This window comes from Marmota marmota, unplaced genomic scaffold (genome assembly GCF_001458135.2).
Source record: "Marmota marmota marmota unplaced genomic scaffold, marMar, whole genome shotgun sequence".
NCBI classification, from domain to species: Eukaryota; Metazoa; Chordata; class Mammalia; order Rodentia; family Sciuridae; genus Marmota; species Marmota marmota.
The window spans coordinates 2,120,556-2,141,020 of NW_026000052.1; the positions used below are offsets into that span (position 1 = coordinate 2,120,556).

The 20,465-nt window shown below is 58.2% G+C and overlaps 1 protein-coding gene across 1 annotated transcript; it reads right to left on the bottom strand.

Annotated features, from left to right (window-relative positions):
* Positions 1-15,504: 15,504 nt before the first annotated feature.
* Positions 15,505-19,167, bottom strand: LOC107159135 (lipocalin-1-like). Its single transcript, XM_015505673.1, has 5 exons — positions 19,090-19,167; positions 18,111-18,265; positions 16,922-16,995; positions 16,404-16,511; positions 15,505-15,635 (listed from the first exon to the last, which is right to left on the bottom strand). Exons 1-5 carry the CDS (start codon positions 19,165-19,167, stop codon positions 15,505-15,507), a joined length of 546 nt encoding a protein of 181 aa, XP_015361159.1.
* Positions 19,168-20,465: the final 1,298 nt, after the last annotated feature.

Below are 20,465 nucleotides of genomic sequence, written 5' to 3' on the forward strand. Positions count from 1 at the left end.
CACCGTCCTCATCCCCAGGCCATCAGGGCAAGCGGGTGTGTCCGCCCAGGGACTACCTGGTGGGGGCCGCCCATTCTCACCCAGGGGCCTCAGCCATGTGCAGCGGCTTGCTTTCTTCTGAGACCATCGTCCTTTTTTTCTTGTGCTTTCCCAGCCCTTCAGAGTGATCAAGACCAGCGGACGGGCTTCAGGCTGCCCTGCACGTCCTTTCCCATACCTGACGGCCAAAACTAAAACTTAAAGACTAGTTTCTCCACAATGTCTGCCTCCACGAAAGCCACCCAACGAGTGTCCTGTCCCCAAATATGTGAGGCCTAATACACAGAAGCCATGACCCGCAGCCCCGGCTCTGCCCACGTGCATCGGCAGGAAAGGCAAAGGCAAGTCTCACTGCTTTACTGATTGGCTCAGAGGAGGGGCCCCAGGGTGACTCTGAAAGGGCCGGGGCCCAGGAAGAGGGGCTCGGCCAGCCACGGCCTGGGACATCAGGCCTCCTACTCTCTGACAGGGGTGATGCTGTCTCTCCACACGGAGGCCAAGATCCTGGGCTTGAGGTGATGATGGGGTCCCCATGATGCTGAGAACCTGCAGACTCTGGCCAGCGCCTCCTGGCCAGGGCGAGGGGCCCTCCCAGTGCCAGAGGGCCTCCCAGCCCCAGGTTTGAGGTCTGTCCCTCCCAGGCCAGCCCTGCCCAGCCCTCCACCCTCACCCAGGTCCATGCCCAGAGGAACGGCCTGATTCAGCAAGAGCCCGGGACCATGAGGTGAGGTCTTGGAAAAGGGCAGTACAGAGGACAGTGGCGCTTCACCAGGACCCAGGATCCTGCCCATCTTGCAGGGCCACCTGCCTGAGGACAGAGGGGCTCTGGGGACCCAGGTGGGCGTGCCAGGNCCTGGTCTCCTGGGGAAGGGACTCCTGGGCCCAGGACAGAGTGGGCATGGACCCCCACACCCACCCACCCACAGTGGGGAGGACCCCCAGCCATGACCCCTTGGGTGCCATTTCCCGTAGGGACCAGGGACTTGGGACACACCCAGGTACTGGCAGGTCAGGCTCTGCTTGGGGCGATGGTGTTTTCTAGGCAGAGGGATAGGGAGCTTCCGGTCAGTGTACAGCAGGAAGGCCTTGTCCTGTCCATATCTAGAGAGGAAGATAGGGCCCAGGGATCCCAGATCCCTCCCTCCTGCAGGAGGCTGGGTGCTGGCCGGACCTCACAGAGCAGTGGGACTCCCCCCATGGCCAGCGACCGCCCGGGTCTGAGGGCTCCTGGCCCCGGTTCCTCGCCTGGCCGTGCGTTTCCGCCCCTCATATTCTGGGCTGTGCGGCAGTCACGCCCGCCCAGCACCCTCGTGGGGGGCACAGTGGAACTAGGCTCTAGGGGTGGAGAGACCAGCTGCGGGAGGCTGAGCCACACCCTCCATGGAAGGTGACGCTGGGGCCCTACGTGGTGCAACCATGTCTCCAGGTGTCTCCGAGGTGGCAGTGTGTGCCAGGAGGGGTTGCATGAGGTGGGCTGGGGCAGGGCAGGCACAGAAAGTCCCTGGGTGGGGAGGAAAGGACCTGATAGAGGGGAAGCACCCCCCTCCCAGCTGGAGGGAGGGAGGGACCGGAGAAGGAGGCCCAGGGCTCCTGGATGGGCTGGTGAGTCCCCGAGTCACAAAGAGATCTGGTGGGTTAGGGGAGCCCGGCTGGAGTGGGCAGGCCTCTCACAGGGAAGGCCAGGGATGGGGACAGTGGTGGGAGGGCAGAGCGGCTGGTAGCTGAGCCACGGACGCCTGCAGAGCTCAGCTGAGGGCGCTACCCAGAGGTCAGGGAGCAGCTGGGCCCTGGCTGTGGGAGTTAGATCCACCCACAAGGAGCCCAGTGGAGGCAGGTCACAATGACAAGGTTAGCATTGCCTTGTGCCTTAGCCCTGTGGGGCTGGACACAGGCTCCAGTCCCCATCCCGTGGGTGCTCAGATGGGCCTGAGCCGCCAGGGCCACATGCACAGCTGATGTTGCACTCAGCAAGGTTCTTGGTTCTCTCTGCCATGAGTCCCTTCTCAACGCGCCTGTCACTCTCCCTAGAAGGAGGCCAGGTCTGTGAGCTTCACGTGCAGACACCACGTGGAGGAAACCAAAGCCACAGGAGGGGCCCGGACACAGGTATCCCAGGGAGTGGACTCCAGGACAGCTGCTGGGCACCTGGCCCTGAGCTGATCAGGCCCTTGGGTTGCCTTTCCCTGATGGGAGCTCGGGCCCCTCACAGATCCTGGATGAACTCTGCCCAATGTCACCACTGTGTCCCCATCCCCCAACGAGCAGCTGGTGCTGTGGATGCCCTTGGCACATACCTGTGCCATTGTCACCCACTGGCACGACAACATTGTCATAGCAAGCCACGTGCAATGTGTCCAAATCCTCCCCAACAGGCCACCAGCAGAGTCCTCCCAGAGCTAACGCTTACCACCTGGAGGGCAGCATGGCCTCCCTCTGAGATCACGTGGAGTCACCAGGCCAGCCAGCAGCACCAGCCCGGCTTCACACCAACAGGATGGCCAGCAGGAAGGACCTGCACACCATGTCTGAGCAGCATGGTGCCCAACAGCCAGGGTGGGCACAGTGGAGTGCCCGTGGGCAGCTGCAGGAGGAGCAGCCGTGCCCGTCCACACAGGAGGAGTGTTCAGCGGGAAAGGAGGAGCTTTCCCATGCCTGCTGCCCTGTGATGAATCTGGAGAACCCCTGGGGTCCCCGCACCATCCACCCCAGGGACCACTAAGGCCAGCGTCAGGCCGGGAAGAGGAGTGCGCTGGGTGGATGTTGGAGATGCCTGCCCTGGTGTGGACGCGCTTCACGCTGCTTTGCTGTGTGTGGAAACAGTGGGGACCGTCAGCACTATGTGGATTTGTTATGCCAGATTCGTGGGACCCCAATAGACCTCCAGGAGCCGAATCCGATGCAATCACACAAGAGTCTTTATTGCCAGCTCGAGCCTGGACTCACAACCGTACCTGATGCAGCGGTCCCAGGGAGTGAGTCCCGGTCCTTTGTTCAGTGAGATTTTATAGGTTTTGGGGGATACTGTATGTGTCACAACATCACACAGCAAATCATTCCATACAGCAGGAAAGTCAAACAACTCTTAGCATTGATTAGCGCATTCAATGGCGAGAACAAGTTGGGTAGGGGTGATTGGCTACTACAGGAGGGGGATTCGTTTGAACTGATTGGTTTAGGCCATGAGGGGTGTTCATGCTGAATGACCTGGTTTCCCAACATGTTATCAACCACCATAAACTACTGGGGGGTCATCTGGCATCCCAGGTATTTCCCTGTCTCATGCTGATTTGAGGTTGCTAGGGGGTTGCCATGGGTCCTCACCTAGCCTGACTGAGTCAGGGACACCTGGCTCCTATCTCTCCTATTATTTATAGACAAACAACTCAGCAGGGTGGGTATGTGCCTGGAGTGCTCTGGGGGTTTTCCCAGGACAAGGGCCATGCCCCCTTCCTTGGACAGGCTTTGCTATGAGGTAGAGGCTGGTTTTTCAAAAATGGAGTCACATTAGTTTCTCAGATTCTGCTGCAGTGAAACTGAAGCCCAATCCCCCAGGAGATGCTCTCCAGCAGGCTCTGACCCACACATGCAGGGTGCCTGTGGCATGGGCAGGGCAGGGAGGGGCCCCAAGGCAGACATGGCCGACAAGAGAGAAGAAGGGTGTACCCCACGGGAAGTGAAGCACACCTCCCCCCGACACTCAGTGCCACAGGCTGTTTGGATGTTGGCTGTGAAACTGGCACAAGAAGCCTGGCTCCTTCTGACCCTCAGAGAGTGAGCGGCCACATGGTCAGCCTCCCTGCAGATGGTTGCAGGGAAATAGGTCTTTGTTCCAGGTCTTTCATGGACAGGGTGGACACAGTGGCCACAGCCTGGGGCAAGGTGCCTCAGTCCGCAGGCTCCTGATGCCCTCTGTGACAGCCTTGGCTGGCCTGGGAGCTGCTGTGGGGCTCAGGGTCTTTGTCCTGGACACCTCAGCCAGGTGGCGGGGCCTTGGGGGAGTGGGGACAACGGCTCTGGAGGCTGAAGGAGGAGCCAGGGGTGACTGGCCACGGAGCAGGCACAAGCTGCAGCCCGAGCGGAGAGGGACTGGGGTTTGGAGGTCAGTAACAGGTGCTCTGAGAGCGCTGAGCAGACGTGAGGCTACTGTTACCATTGTTTACCGGTGACGAGTCCTTGCTTCCCCAATGCTGAAGTTTAACACCAGAGAAGCACGAGGCAAGTTTAGAGTGGAAAGTAGAAGCTTATTAAGGAGAGCAGAAAAGACTTCTCCCCGAGGAAGAAGGGGACCCAGGAGGTGGAATCTGTGGAAGGGCAAGATCTTCCCTCTTTTATAGCTAAGGTCTTCATTCAGCTTTCCCACATTTCTCTCTCGTTCCTGTCCTTTGTCCTGTTACCTTGCAGTCATAGAATGTAGGTGGGGAGACTGAAAAGGTGAGGGGCAGATGGGCCTGAGGAGTAATCTGGGCAGGAAGGGCCTGGGGCGGCTTTGGATTAGCACCTCGGGTAAACTGAGAGCTGTTTCATTAACATTTCTTTAGAATGGGCTCTGGGCCTTGGGAACATGAACGTTTCAATTTCCCCAATGCTGCTCTGCTTTCCTGGGCTCCATTCTCAACATGGCCTTCATTTTCCATTTCACTCGATATTGGACCTGAGTTACCTAGCTACACTGACTACCTATCTTTAGATCTGGCTTCATTCCCCCCTCTCTAATTTTGGGAACTCCTTACTGCTGTAAGGAAAGGGGGAGGAGACCGTTCTGGCTTCTTCGAGCTGAAAGGGGGCGGTGTTGAGTTAGCAGTTTTAGAGTCCCCCTTTTTAAAAATCAGGTCTATCCCTGAGTGGTCCATGATAGAAGTTCAATTGAGAAGTAACAGGCTGGAGGGCCATTTGAGTGATGGGTGGTCTATAAGAGAAGCAAGAAGTCATTAGAACTGGAACTAGATTAATGCAGCAATAAATGCCACAGCACAGGAATATGCCAATGAGTATTCTGACAAAGACAGAGATTAACAATGTTTTCCACCAGGAAGTACCAGAGAACCAGGAGCTAAGATATTGTTCACATGACAAGGTTGGCGAGGACACGGCTTCTATCTGAGCAGGTAAATCTTTAAGGATATTTGTCACATTGCCAGAATTGTCAGGGATGTAAACACAACATTCAGTTTTAATAATGGCACAAGTACCACCTTGAGCTGCAGTGAGGACATCTAAAGCCACCTGGTTTTGTAAGATGGCCTTCCTCATAAGTGTTATTTCAGTGTTAAGGACAGAGATATTTTCCTCAATATCATGGAGGGCAGTTTGAGTATAATTGTTTAAAGTCTCTACATGCCACATTACATCTTCCAAACCAATTTGTGGGATAATCAGTGAAGCTAGATGATTATACCAACGAAACACGGATCGTCCCCATCTGCATTTGAGATTGGGGAGGTTTGCTGGCTGTGTTATATTTGGGGTCCATCTCTAGTACATCTTCCTATCTAGCCTGGGGGCAAAGATTGTGCCTCTATGGTGTCATGTAAGGTCACCACAGCATATCCAGCTTTGTGTTCTCCTTGTTCCATAAAGGAACTCCCATCTGTGAACATGGTGAGCTCTGGGTTGGACAGGGGAAGCTTCTGAAGGTCCTTCGGGCTGAGTGATTTATAGCTAGGACTTGTCGGCAGTCATGTTCAGGATTTCCCTCTAATTTCTCTGGGAGGAAGGTAGCTGGGTTTAAATTAGAGCAAGTCCTTATTTGAGTTACAGGTCTTTCTAAAAGTAGGGTTTGATATTTTAGAAGTCGATTGTCTGAGAGCCATAGTTCTCCTTTTGTATTTAAAATTCCTGAGAGATCATGGGAGGTGTAGACTATAAGGTCTCTTCCCAGGATGATTTTAATTGTCTCAGGGACTAGCAAGGCCACCGGCTGCTACTACCCTCAAACAATGAGGCCATCCTTGACACTAGGTCAAGCTCCTTACTGACATAAGCTACTGGCTGTTGAGCTGGTCCCTTCTTTTGTGTGACCACTCCTAGGGCTATTCCTCCTCTCTCAGTGACAAATAGGTTGAATTTTTCTTCAGGGGGTAAGCTGAGGGCAGGGGCTTGGAGTAAGGCCCCTTTCAATGCCTTAAAGGCCTTAATCTGTTCTGGTTCCCATACCAGCAAAGTCGTTCCTTGGCGTAGTGTCTCTTTGAGGAGGCCATAGAGAGGCTTAGCTATCTCCCCACATCCAGGGATATCCAGGGATCCAAAGCCTACAGTACCCAGTTATCCCTAGGAAGCCTCTAAGTTGTCTTATGGTTTAAGGTAGAGGATATTGTCCTATAGGGGTTATTCTTTCTGGTCCAAGCTTGCGAGTTCCTTGAGACAGCTGTAATCCTAAATATTGAACTTATTTTTGGCATAATTGAGCTTTTTTCTTTGAGACTTTATAACCCTTATCAGCTAAGATGTTTAAAAGCTCTTTTTTTTAATTGGTTGTTCAAAACATTACAAAGCTCTTGACATATCATATTTCATACATTAGATTCAAGTTGGTTATGAACTCCCAATTTTACCCCAAATACAGATTGCAGAATCACATCGGTTACACATCCACATTTTTACATAATGCCCTATTAGTAACTGTTGTATTCTGCTACCTTTCCTATCCTCTACTATAATGACTTCCTGACATTCCTTTTGAGTAGAGGCACACAAAAGTAGTTGACTACATATTGTAGGACAGTCAGAGATGTTTTATCTCTGAACTCTGTTAAATCCTTAGCTAGGGTTTGGCCAAACAAATGAGGGCTGTCTCTAAACCCTTGGGGTAATCCCAAGTTAGTTGGGATCCGCTATCTGGTTCCTCAAAGGCAATCAGATATTGTGATTGGGAGTCTAAGGCTATACAGAAAAAGTCATCTTTAAATCTAACACAGTGAACCAAGCAGTGTCTGCTGGAATCTCAGATAACAGGGTGTATGGATTAGGAACCACAGGGTGGAGAGGAACAGCTGCTTCCTTAATTACTCTCAGGTCCTGAACTAGTCTCCATTCCCCTTTGGGTTTTTGAATTCCTAAAATGGGGGTGTTACATGGGCTGTTGCAGGGCACTAGAAGTTTCTGTCTTTTAAGGTTCTGAATGCTCTTCAATAAGCCCTTTTTTGCCTCTGGGCGTAGGGGACATGGTCTCTGATGTGGAAAGACAGAAGGGTCTTTTAAGGCTATTTTGATTGGAATTGCACTTTTTGCCTGTCCAATTTTGCCTTCAGTAGCCCACACTTCAGGGTTTATACATAATGGTCCTCTCCGTCCTAAACTCATTGTAATGGACGTCCTCAGACTCTGGCTGTGTCGGGTGGCGGGAAAGTGGGGGAGGATGCACCTCCGCTCCTGACCTCCTGACCCCCTGACCTCCTGACCTCCTGCACTTGCAGGCTTTAGTTTTTTTGGTTCTCTGCCCGCCTGGCCTTCCCTGTTTCACTTCATTTCACTGATTTCAGACCCCCCTCTGAATCCCCTCCCTGCTCCCTTTTGCTTTTTGATCCTCTTATTCTAGTTTCTTGACCCACCTCCAGCCATGCCCCGCTGCCCGCACCCAGCCCCGGCTGTCCACCCACACTAGGATGAGCTGCCGAGGTCACGCTGTCACGCCCCTCAGTTCACCTCTGAACATCCCTGCCCTGACAGCAGCTTCTGGGGACCCCTCACATTCGACCTGTGACAGGACACAGCAAACCTTTCCTCTTGCAGGAGACCTTCCCTTCTTCCTAGAGGCTTCAGTGCCAGGGCCTGCCTCCCGGCCTTGGCTGCACCCTGCCTCAGCTGTTCTCCACCCTTGCTCCTGCCCCCCCCTCCCCTCCCCTCCTCCTCCCCCTCCCTCCTAATCCCCCTCCCAACCCCTCCCTCCCCCTTCTCCCACTCCTTCCCACTCTCTCCCCCTCCCCCGCTCCTCCTTCTCCCTCCCCCTCCCCCTGCTCCTCCTCCTCTCTCCTCCTCCCTCCTCCTTCCTATCTCCCTCCCCTCCCCTCCTCATCTCTCTCCCTCCCCCTCCCTTTTCCTGCTCCTCCTCCCTCTCTTTTCCTCCCCCTCCCCTCCTTCCCCTCCCCCTTCCCTTCTTCCCCTCTCCCTCCTCCTGCTCCTTCTCCCTCTCTCCCTCCTCTTCCTCCTGCTACTGCTCCTCCTTCCTCCCCCTCCCCTCCCCCCTCCTGTTCCTCCTCCTCCTCCTCTTCCTCCTCCTCCTTCTTTTTCAGGAGCTGCGGTTGAACCCACAGGTGCGCTGCCACTGAGCCACAACCCCAACCCTCTCTACTACTTTTTAGAATTGTTTGGTGCTGGAGGTTCTACCCAGGGCTTCCTGCGCGTGAGGTAAGCACTTCACCTTGAGCTACACCCTGGCTCCCCCTCCCCTTTTTTCTTTGGGACAGGCTCTCACTGAGTTGCTCAGGTTGGCCTCAAACTTGTGATCCACCTGCCTCGGCCTCCTAAGAGGCTGGAATTACAGGTGTGGCCCCACACTGGCTTCCTCCTTCACCCATGAGTTATTTAGAAGTGTGCTCTTTAATTCATTACAATGTACCCATAGATTTTCTTGTCATTGATTTCTAATTTGACTCCACTGCAGTCAGAGAACACGCTCTGGTGTGGTTTTTTGTATGGCCTGGGGTCTGGGCTGTCTTGGTGACGTCCCCTCAGTGTTAAAGACGGCTTGTGTCCGGATGCTGTCAGGTGGAGTTGTGCATGTCAGTCAGATCCTGTTGGTTAATGCATGGTTCCGATCTCTGTCCTTGCTGATTTTAGGTCTGGCGTTCTATCTCATCCATCAAATGCTGAGAGCGGATGTGACAGTTCAGCTTGGGTTTGTCTATTTCTTTTTGGCCTCTGCGGGTTTGCTCCGCGTAGTCTGACACTCTAGTGTTTGGTATGTACCCATTCAGGATTGCCATGCCTTCTGGTAGGTGGGCCTTTCACCTCCGCACAAGGCTGCTCTGTAGTAGTTCTTCTGCTTTTATTGGAGATATTAACTTTATTTTATGAGTGTTTGTGGAGCTTATCTGTTCTCATTCTTTTTCCCTACCAGGATAGAACTCAGGGGCACTTGACCACTGAGCCACATCCCCAGTCCATGTATGTATTTTATTTAGACAGGGTCTCACTGAGTTGCTTGGCATAATGCTATTGCTGAGGCTGGCTTTGAACTCACTGTCCTCCTGCCTCAGCCTCCCAAGCTGCCAGGATCACAGGTATGTTCCAACACTCCTGGCTTGAGTGTATCATTTTATTTCAAGTGTGTTTGCAATTGGCTATTGAAACATGTTTGTGATGTCTGCTTTAAAATCCTGTGGATGATCTCAGCACCTGATGCATCTTGCTGTTGTCTTGCTCAGGTTGGGATTTTTCTGGTTCTTGGTTTGACGGGTGACTTTTTGCTCACCCTTGATGGTTTGGGTCTGGAGTCTCTGGGCCCTACCTCAGCCTTTTATCTCAGCGTCTCGCTGCTGAGGTTGGCACCAGGTCCTGGCTTCTTCTGAGACTGTGCTTCTAAGACAGTTTACTGTCCGGGTTTCTGGGGTCACCTTGGTGTGTAGGTGTGCTGCTGGACTTTACTGTTCTTGCTGGTTTGCCCAAGGGGGAGAGCCAGGGCTGGGGGCTCTAGGGCCCTGCCTGGACGGCACTCTCAGGAAGGAGGCCGGGCACCCTGAGTGTGGCAGTTCAGTGCAGTGCAGGCTCTCAGGTGGTCTGTGCCCAGCTGCCTGCCCTGCAGGTGCCCTGCCCGCTCCTTAGCCCACCCTCCGCCTCCTGCCTGGACAGCGAGTAGAAGCTGGATGGTATCTGCAGGTCCTGGAGGAGAAGTCAGGTGCCCACCTACCAGAAGACCACCTGTCTTCCCACTGGCTGGGATGCTAACTTATAGACTGTGGTGACTCTGAGCCCCAAAGCCAGGGTCCATCTGGGGATGGTGGCAGCCCTGCCCTGTTGTCCGGCTGGAATACCACCTTCTAAGATGGTGTCCACTTCTGCACGTCCTTCAGTCCCCAGTGGTGGCCTCCACAGAGGCGACGGATTTACAGTGACTGCATCTCATCACTCTTAAGCCACCAGCCTCTCCTTCCACGACAGCCTCTTTGGCCTGTTCCTTCCCCATCACAAAATCACCCCCAGTGGACCTTTGCCTACCTGGGGCTCCTGTGTTCTGACGAGCAATGTGACCCTTGCTCCCTTCTCCCTGAGAGGGGGGTGGGCCAGGGCTCCTGAATGCTCCTTTGTGGATGAAGGCTGAGGGCCACATTTGGTCAGGGGCGAACTGGGTGCCTGTAGTGTTGGTGCACAGAGCCGGGTCAGCAGAGTCTGGCTCAGTGTTGGAGGCTGCTCAGTGAGCCAGGGGCAGTGCGGGCCCTGGGGGACAACGAGTGGAGCGTGGGGTCTGTCCAGCCAACATCTTCCTACTTTCCCCCTGGTCTGCAGAAAAACGGAAGCAGCCAGAAGTCAGGTCTGAGTCCCTCTCCCAGCCACAGGCTACCTGGGGCTGACCTCGAGGGCCATTGGCACGGTGCTGGCTGGGATAGGGCCATCTCCCCTCCCTGGCCCTGTCCTTCCCTTGCTGTCTCCATGGCCATGACTGCTACCAGAGGCCCGTGGACACAGCTCAGCCACACATCCTGGGCCCCAGAGGGGAACCCACCAGCTCTCCCAGCTCTCCGCCCCGAGTGTCAATACTGTCCACCAAGGTACCCCCTTGCTTGGCCAAACCCTCCTCTGCCTTCGGATGAGGCATGATTCCTTCAGTTCTCCGCTGGTGTCTGGGCACTATCCTGGTACCCCTCCAGGCTGTGCAGGCTTGGGTTCAGATGTCCACTTCAGTCCATGGGTCGTAGTTGTACATGGACATCAGAGTGGGAGGAAGAAATGGACCCGGGCCTGCACCCGCTCTGAGGAGCTTCTGCCATGTTTTCAGGAGCCTTGGGCATGGGGTTGGGTGCTGTCCCCCGCTGCCCGGCTCGTATGTGCCAGCGCCACGAACCCTGCAGATCAGACTGAACCCTGCATCACCCAGAGCTGGGCCCAGGGCTCGTCCCAGGTAAGGCCAAGGTAGAGGGACGGGCCAGGGACAAGTCCTGTGAGGGCCAGGGCATTCCAGAAACAGGTTCCAGATCCAGGAGGCAGATCCACGGGTGGTTTATTTTCCTGCAGGTCTGGTTGATTTGGTTGTTCTAAGGGATCCAGGACAGTGTTCAGAGGCACTGGTCCCTGAGCAGGAGGTTGCCCTGGTCCCCTGAACCCAGCCCTGTGGCTCCCACAGGTGTGACGATGAGTTGCGTGGCAGTAGACGGAGCAGGGGGCTGGGCTGCTCTGCCTGTGCCCAGCAGGGGAATCCCAGCTTGCCACCCTCTGGAGTCGGGCAGGCTGGATTCAAAGTGGGGGTGTCCACACGCCAGCATGCAAGACGGGATTGCGCTGCCACCTCGGCCTGGGCTCATCAACGTCAGGCCCTGTCCTGACTCAGGGCAGGCAGTGGCCTCCCTGACAGGGCCCAGAACTAGGAGAGGAAGCTGCCTAGCTCCTGGGGCCACAGAGAGGCTGGTGGGGACGGGGACCCTTGAGTCCACTGTGAACACAGCTGGGTCCCCAGTCTTCTGGACAAGGTGCTCCTCCAACGCAGGCACTCATGGACCTGAAGCCAGGTGGAAGGGGTCACCAGTGCCCCTGGTGCAGGGGCAGAGATGGCTCCAGGAGGTGCCCAACCTGGCCCTGGCCCCAGGAAGCACAGTCTTGGGGGTTGGACTGGATTCAAGCCCCCCTCATGCTGCCCTGGGGCAAGGGGACCACAGGGCTGCCACATCCAGTGAGGACACTGGCAGGCAGGCTGACCGGCCCAGGGCTCAGGGCGCAGTGGCGGGAGACTGACCTGATTTGGAGTGTGTCTGAGGCTCCTTGTCTTATCAGCCACCCTGAGCGACTCCTTCACCAACTGCCCCTGCCACTGGGAGAGGCAGGTGACCGGTGGAGCTGTCCAGTCCCAGGAGGTCAGCAGCCTGCAGCAGCCCAGCCCAGCCCCCAAGAGGCTTGCTCAGCCAGCTGACCTGGGGCTGCCTGTCTGGTCAGCGTGTTGCCCCATAGACCTTGGGCAAGAGCTCCAAGGGGACAGGGAACCTCCTAAACCCCATTCCCCACCCCAAGGCACCAGGGAACACCCACAGTGAATCATGTCCCATTAGGAAGCACCTGGATCTGCTCCCAGCCCCGCCCCCCACTCTGCCCTGCCCTGGAGCCACTCAGGGTCACCGAGCCCTGCTGGTGAACCCACTGTGTTCAGGGCCATCTCCAGGCTGCCCTAGGGGCTCGGCTCCAGCACCTTGATGCACATTGTTGGAAAGACATTCTCAGAGGAAGGGCTGTTGGCTGCTATGGCCATGGGGTGCCATGTCCCTGCCAACCGAGCTGCTCTGTCCCCACTCCAGAGGAGAGCTCTGCATGCCACCTGTGCTAGCCAGGGCAGCCTACATGGCCCAGATGTCACGGTGGCACGGAGGTGTGGTGAGCTGGGCCTGCCCTGAGCCCACACTCAGGTGACTTTGGAGCAGCTGCTCTCTCAGGGACTGTCATCTAAGGCCCCTCCTGCCCCAAGAGTGAGACAGGAACTCTGAATTTGGGGTCGGGTGGTTGGAGGGAACAACTTCCTTTATCATTTGGGGGACGAAGGGGTCCCCAATACTATGACTTCATCCTGTGCCCACTGTAGATGCCTGAGGCCATCCTGCAACTCCACCCATGCCAGCCATCCCAGGGTCAAGCACCCTACCTGTCCCCAAAGCTATAGAACGTTGGGACCTCGATGGCCTTTGTGCCACAGGCCCACTGTGAGCAGGAGACCCTCATGGCTGTGGCTGTGGCCTTGTGGGTAAGGAAGGACAAGGCTGTGGGTTGGGGCCTTTTGTCCCCAGCCTCCGCCTGGCCTTGGGATGCCAGGAATCCCCTGACTCTTCCCAGGCACAAGGACATTATCCCCCAGGGTGGCCTTCTTCTGGGGATAGTGTCACTTATTTCCCTCTAAGTCCAAACAGGAGCCAGCGTGTCCCTGGGGCTGGACGGTTCCTGGTGGGACTACAGTGGGAGGGATCTGGGGCTTGGGCCAGGCTGGCAGCCAGCGTCAGCAGCACTTCCCAGGTCTATCTCTTAGACTCATCAGAGGCCAGCCCCGAGGACAGCTATGCCAGGGAGGGGACAGCCCTGCACATCAGCCAAAGAGTAAGAGGAGCCCACAGCAGCCCTAGGATCAGGTGGGCATTGTCACTGCTTCACCCTCTGCCCCTCACGAGGGCGGTGTCTGCCCCACCCCCAGACACCGCCATCCCGTGCACCCAGCCTGCACACCACCGTCCGGGAGGGTGCACTCGGCTGGAATCAGCGAGGTGCCTCAGCGGTGCTGGGGGCTCCTGCTTTCTCGCTCCCCTCTCAGCAGTGTGTGGCAGGGGCACCCGGGGGCTTTTCTTAGGGGGCTCTCGCAGGTTCAGACAACAGCAACGTCGGACCCTGATAGCACGCGGTCCTGGGACAAAGGCTGGGCACTTACAAGGTGCATGCTCTGACTGGTGCCCAGCTCTGGGTCCTGTCCCCACCCACTCACTCCCCTCCCCAGGCTGCCAGGCCAGTTCAAGGGGACGTAAAGCTCGGGGGCTCCACATCTCCTCCTGGTCCCTGGAAGGGCGGGCGCTGCACCCCCCAACTCCACCGGTGCCTCCTGGGACCCCTTCTCTCTGGGGAAGAGCTGGGCTTCAGGAAATGAGGTGGAGGCCTCCCTTTCCCTAAGTGAGATTCCTCCCCTCCCCTCCCCCAGGCAACACACGGAGACCAGGCGGAGACCAGGCCAGGAGGGTGCTGCAGCATTTATTTGGAGTCAGGGAACTAGTCCAGGGGGCAGGAGCCCGCAGGGGCGGCTCTGTCAGGCAGGGTGCAGATGGTCCTGGTGGCCGGCTGGGATCAGCAGCCGATGGCTAAGGTCCCAGACACAGACGGGCTTTGGCGACAGCCTGGGAGGTGTGAGGGGCAGCACTGAGGACCAGGGGCTGGCCAGGCTCCACAGACAGAGAGCTCCCTCCTGGCCCTGGGAACCTGGGGCCGGGTCCCAGGGAGGAGCAGCCAGAGGGCCTCAGGGGCAGCCCTGCTCCAGGGTGGCCGCTCAGGAGCCAGCACCCCCCACCATGGTCCCCCCCAGCTCTGTGCAGGCCGCACGTGCTCCGTGCTCCGTGCTCAGGGAGGATTGGCGTGTGGGAGAGCCCCGTGGACGCTGATGCCAGAGTCGGAGGCCGGCTGCGGAGACAGAACTCGGGCCACTCCCTGCCCGGGCCCTGGGTCTTCTCAGCTGGGAGGTGCTCAGAAAGTGAACTGAGGACAGGGGAGGGCTCTCCACCCTGAGAGAGGAGCTGCCAGCCCGGGGTGCAGATGGCCTCCGGAGACTGGACCAGGCAAGCAAGTGGCTCCCCTCTTCTCAGAGGAGGCCGCCCTGCCGGCAACCTGGCCTCAGGGAGGAGAATACATGCTCTGCTTTAAGCCACCGAATCCCTTACAGCTCGGCCAGAAGGGCTTGGTTCTATGGCTTAACCCACATTTATCCTCCTGGAGTTCTGAGGTAGGGGTCCAGAATGGGCCTCCTGGGCTGGCGTCCTGTGTGGGCAGGGCTGGCTCCTCCTCACCCGGCCCCTCGCCGCCCCCCCCACACCCCCTGTGCATCATGTGGCCCCCTCCTCACTGCACCATGGCCCCTTCTGCCCCACATTTCCCATGATGGAGAATGACCACAGAGGAGTCAGGAGTGACGTCTCAATCCAGAATTTGCACAAAAGCCAACGTGACATTAGTGGACGTGCCCATGACCAGCTGGCCCCTACAGGAGCCTTGCAGTCCCCTCGTGGCCAAGAGACCATCCATGCACTGGAGCCTACACATGGCCCAGAGCCCTGGCACAGGCATCTGAGAGGGATAGGAGGCAACTCTGTCCACCCACTGCCCGGGTCCTGGGGCTTCTCAGCTGGTGAGGTGCTCAGAAAGTAAATTGAGGCCCCTGGAGAGCAGGAGCCGTCCTCCCCTGAGACCTGCAAGGGGACTGAGAGCACGTGCTGGCCCAGCCAGGCCCCTGCTGAGTATGCCCACCTCCAGGCTGCTCGATGGGCAGAGGGCAGTAGGCTCTGCCTGGGCTGGGCACGGGCAGGGCCTTCCTCCTCTCACCATCTTCTTCCCTCCCTGCCCATGATGACCGCCCTTAACTCATAATAGAAACAGAATCAAGACCCCGAAGGTCACAGACTGCAGCTTTGAAATGCCCGGACCCCAGGGGCCTGCCGGCCTAGGGCCCTGCAAGGACATGCTCATGTGCAGAGGCCTCAGGGCCACTCACCTCAGTGATGGTGGGCCATGCAAGGATCCGGAGGGGCTGAGAAAAAGCAGGAAGAAGTCACTGTGAGATGAGCCCCCACACCTGCACCCCACTGGAATTCAGGGGAGCCAGAGCCGCCGGTCATTACCAGTGTGAGAAGGGGCCATGACCCTGGCTTTGTCCAGTCCTTTACTCTCCACAAACTCCTCGAACATCTTCACTGCCTCTGGTTTCTTTTCCATGGTGGGGCCTGCAGGGCATGGGGAGTGGGCAAGGAGGCAGACCCAGCCGGGGCCGGGGACTGGGAGGGCACCTCCTCCCAGGCTGTGCTGACCCCTCCCCCGGGGGGCTCTGGCCACTCAGAGGACTCGAGTCTGCTGACCCAGGTCAGGACTGGGGAGCAGTGCGTAGCTACAAGGGGCTTTGGAAGACCCTCTTGGCCAGCCCAGGGCCTGAGCAGATGAGCCTTGTGGAGGCCGAGGCGCCAGGTGCTTTCCCCGTGTGAAGGCCTACAGGAAGGGGTCCAACCGCGCCTCCTGGAGGGCAGACACAACACAGAATTCCCTGCACAGGCACGTCCTGTGGCATGGCAGGCCTTGGGGGGCAGCCCTGGACTTGATACCTGGGGGCATGAGGTAGGAGGAAGAGGAGCCTGCTCTTGGGGACCCCTCCCCCAGAATCAGCCAGCCCCTCCCGAGCAGGACCGCATCTCCCAGCCTGGCCCGTAAAAGCCTTTCCCCAAACCCGAGTCCGGGAACATGACGGTGCCCCCCCACCAGCCCTGTGGCCGTTGGCTTCTCTGGAGGCCGCTGGCTGCCACCTCAGTGACCTCTCTGCAGGGAGTCCACTCCTCACACCAGCAGCCTGGGCCAGTGTCACCCTGTGCCCCTACAGAGCTGTGCCACCCACAGCCCACCTGCTGTGGACCAGCAAGAGTCAGGACAGTGAGTGCCTCTCAGTGCCATGGGACGGGTGACTGAGGTGGGCCAGCATGGCAGGTCCGCGAGGCCGCGAGTACCTATCAGCATCATCATGTGCCTGGTCTTGTCCTTCATCTCCCCCTGGGTGTGCATGATGTAGTACATCTTCATCTTCGTGGCCCAAATGTGGATCGCCTGCTGCTTCTCTGTGGGGAAGGACGCGGTCTTGGGGACCAGCGGTTCGGCATATTATTAAGGCCCCAGAGGTGGAGAGGGCAAGAGCGGGTTGTCTCTGTAGTGCCCAATTGTGGCTGCTACCCCCCACCCTGTGCTGGGGCCACGGAGGCCTCTTGCCTGCCTTCTGTGTTGGTTACCAAGCAGCTGCCTGGACCTGAGGAGCCCTGGACGCCCTGCCAGGGCGCAGGGGGCAGAATGTGCCTTGTGGGAACATGCCCAATGCCAGGGAAATGCTGGCCTCCGTCTCATCGGCCAAGGGACAAGGCCGGCCATCTCCCTGCAGCAGAGGCTGAGCCTACAGGCGGGACGGGAGCCCAGGAGGGGCAGGGGCCGGGCAATGGGCAGTGGCATGTCCAGGTCTGCGCTGAGCACCACTCACCGGCCATGAACTTGGTGGGGTCGTCTGTTTTCCACAGTATGGTCTGCATCTCCTCACAGTCGCCGGATGGCTGCCTGGAGCGGAAACCGGACGGGGTGAGGTCTGTGCCCTCTCCTCCCAGCTGAGGTCTCCCATGAGGGAGGAGGGCATGTGCTCCACCTGCCCCTACCCTTTGCTGGCCCTGTCCACAGGCACCCACGTCCCTGGCCTGGGCGACAGCAGCACGGGACACATGAGCTCACACATAGGCGTCTCACCCACCTGCTGGGCCAACCTGAGGCAGCCTGTGGCCCTCCCACACAGGCCCCTCCTGCCGGGCCCAAGTGGGGTCAGTGGTGGGGCCGACGGGCCTGGGCCGGCCACCTCTTTGCACCAATCCTCAGCTCTGCTCTCAGCATCTCAGGGAGCCCCGGGGGCCCTGGGCCGGCAGCTCCCAGCCTCTGTGTGCTTCCTCAGGGTACAAACCTGCCTTGACTGGATGGCAGGGTGGAACTGGCAGGGGCCAACTTTTGCCAACCTACAGTCCCCAGCTGGCCATGCTGGGGCTCAGAGGCATTCGCGCTTCACCACGGTGTCCTGCTGGCTCCCTGGACTCCCAGGAAGCCCCTGGGCTTCCATTCTGTTTCTAGATCTGTGCACCAAGCAGTTCCCTGGAGGCTGGTGCCACCAAGCTGCACAGGCCTCCTTGGGGCCCCAGACCTGGGGTGGCTGAGGGCACGTCAGGCAGCTCTTGGAGACGCTTGGTCTTGGGCACCACCCTTGGTGCTCCTGGTGCAGGCGAGGCTGCAGAGAACCTCATGAACCTTGTGCCTCCTAGATTTTGGCTGAGCCCAGTGTGAAGCAAGGAGCCACCAGTGACCGTGGTTTGTAACCCCAAAGGCCCCAGGGTCTCCACGGACCTCCTAGCAATGAAGGGTACAGCAAACCCAGGCTGCTGAACAGCTTCCCCCGGGAGGGCCTGTGGGACAGGGGCACAGGAAGCAGGAGAGGCAGGAGAGGCTGGCAGCCTTGTTTTTGAGGCTGTGATGTAAAGGCAGCACGGGCGGCAGGCTGCTCGAAGCTGCCAAGCCAGCTCCCCATGGCTGCAGCCTGATGAAGGCAGGTGAGGGGCGGGAGACACCCCTTCCCTCTGCTCAGCGGGGTGGGCAGGGAGAGCCGGAACACCCCTCCAGTCCCACCAGGCACCTACCTGAGTTTTACCTTGATCATCATGCCTTCTTTGGAGAGCTCCATCCAAAAGGGCGGCAGAGAGTGGGTCATTTGTGGTGGCGGGGGGCTGGTCATCATAAGGCCAGGAATTATGGGGCTCCCCATCCAAAGCAGAATGTGCCACTTTCCTACAAGCTGTGGGGATGCCCCAGTGACCAGAGGCCAGGGAGGAGGCCACACCTTCCCACAGCTCCCCACCGTGAGCAGCCAACCATCTTGCCCAGGCAAATCTTTGAGGGTGTGGATGTTCACTTGGGCCTCTGCTGCGTAGGAGGGACCGCCTGGGCCAGAGGCCACCCATGAGCCTCAGGCGGAGTGACCGAGTCCCTCAGGGCCAGGGAGAAGCAGAGGCTGCAGAGTGGGAATGCAGATGGGCAGAGAGGGGCGCATGGTCCCTGGAGGATGGCAGTGGGGCCTGCAGCTGGCCAGCTCCCAAAGAGGCCAGGGGAAGTGGCCTCTTCCAACATCAGCCCAACAGGAGGCATGGGGATCCCAGGAGGTAAGGCTGTGACATGCCCCAGGAGGCAAGAGCCTGGAGACAGGTGGCATCTGGACATTTGTAGACCCATGTCCTTCTCTAACAATTCTATGAGTTCTTGAAAGTCACAAGATCTTGACAAAATGTGAATTTTATATCCCCCCAATGTGTTGTCCTGGGAAAATCAAAACTCAGAGACACAGTGTATCCAACAGGCTGCTTCAGAGCCGGGCCTTAGCAGGGGAAGAGAATGTCCCTGCAAGACGAGGGACACAACAAAGCCACCTTCACAGGGGGACCAGACAGGCTCCAATGGGGCTGGACCTCCCCTAGCTGCCCGCTGCCCACAGGAGTGTGCTTGCCCAACCCTACCCAGTGCCCCTGTCTCTAGTAAGGCACCAAGGGCCTCAGCCAACGTCCACCTGGGGCTGGGCCGGTCCAGGAGGGTTCTACTCCCTTCCTGGCCTCCTGGGGTACTCACCTCCTCAGGCTGGGCGGGGAGCAGCTCCATGGCGTGCAGGACGGAGGCCAGGCCCAGGGTCAGCAGGAGCCGCTGCATGGTGGCCGTGCTCTTGCTCTGTGCCCTCCTCTGCTGCCTGGATGCTCTGACGCCCATTTATCCCCCGCCCTGGGCTGGCCTGGCCACAGGGTCATTTCCATCTCACTGGCTTTTCACAATGGCCACCCAATGTCACGGTGAGGTGGGGCCTCACGTCACTGCTGGAACCTGGTGACTACACACCGCACGTCAGGTTCATGCCCTCGGCAGCCTGTTTTCAGAAAGCTCTTCCCAAGGGAGGCGTCATCCAGCCAGAGGGTGAAAACACCCTGCAACCAGGACCCTTCCTCCTCCTGGCCCAGCACCTCAGCCTGGGCCTTGCTGGCCAGTGGCCTCCTTTCTCCACCTCAGGGCCCTGCGTTTGGGGATGGAGGTCTGTTGCTGGCTGCTCCTTCCTGTCCATGGACTTCAGCACATCACTGGGTGTCCCCAGCAGACCCTGTGGCCTTTGGCCCTCCCAGGACTGACAGGTGCTGGCTCGGCCTCCTGCCTGAGGCCCAGGCTCCCATCCCCCACATGTGGAATTGGTCACATGCCACACTGCAGTCCTCCTCTTCAAGACACAACTTGCAAGCCCTCGTGGGGCAGGGGGTCCCCCAAGATCCCAAGTGAAACTGACCACTCTCTGTGGCTTGGACCACCTGGCGCACTGCAAGAGGCTGCCCACCCCCCTCAGGGCCATAGCAGCCGACGCACCCTCCCGGTGAGGCTGGGGTGCTCCTGATCCTCCTGGAACACAAGAACCCAGGAGGCCAGGACGGGGCCACCACAGGGACGTCCCCACCACCACACTGTCCTGAGCCTCTCCCTCCACCTGCTGATGAGCTCTGAGGCTCTCTGCCTCCACCCAGGGCACAGCAGGAGACTCCAAGGCCACTGGGCCTCAACCACCCCCCACTTCCCAGCCACAGTGTCACGCTGGTGGATGGGGGAAGACTGGGGCTGGCCTTCCTCCCGCTGCCCAGGAGGGAAGCACTTTTCTGGCTCAAGGGGGCAGCCCAGCCCACCCGCCTGGCCTGGCCCGTTTTTTCCGGTTATATCACAATAAACACCATTTTGATCCATGGTTGTGTCACAGAAACAACGGCCTTGGTGTTTTGGAAGCTGTCTGTTGACACTGGTTGACAGCTGCCTCTGCAGTAGCCATCCTGGGTGACATCCAGGGGACCACTCAGGCCACAAAAGACAACAGGGCTGCTGAACAGGGCACACAGCACCATGAATGGAGTCAGAGGGAGAAATGAGGGGTGGTTGAAGGGACTGATAGAGGGTGGATGGAGAGAAGGGGGATGGAGGGT

What these genes read in the sequence shown, in the direction of transcription:
- LOC107159135 (XM_015505673.1), bottom strand. Translation starts at nt 19,167, where the DNA reads ATGCAGCGGCTCCTGCTGACCCTGGGCCTGGCCTCCGTCCTGCACGCC. An exon ending in ATGATCAAGGTAAAACTCAG is followed by an intron (nt 16,996 to 18,110) that starts GTAGGTGCCTGG and finishes TTTCCGCTCCAG; the next exon opens with GCAGCCATCCGGCGACTGTG. An exon ending in GCACATGATGATGCTGATAG is followed by an intron (nt 15,636 to 16,403) that starts GTACTCGCGGCC and finishes CATGCCCTGCAG; the next exon opens with GCCCCACCATGGAAAAGAAA.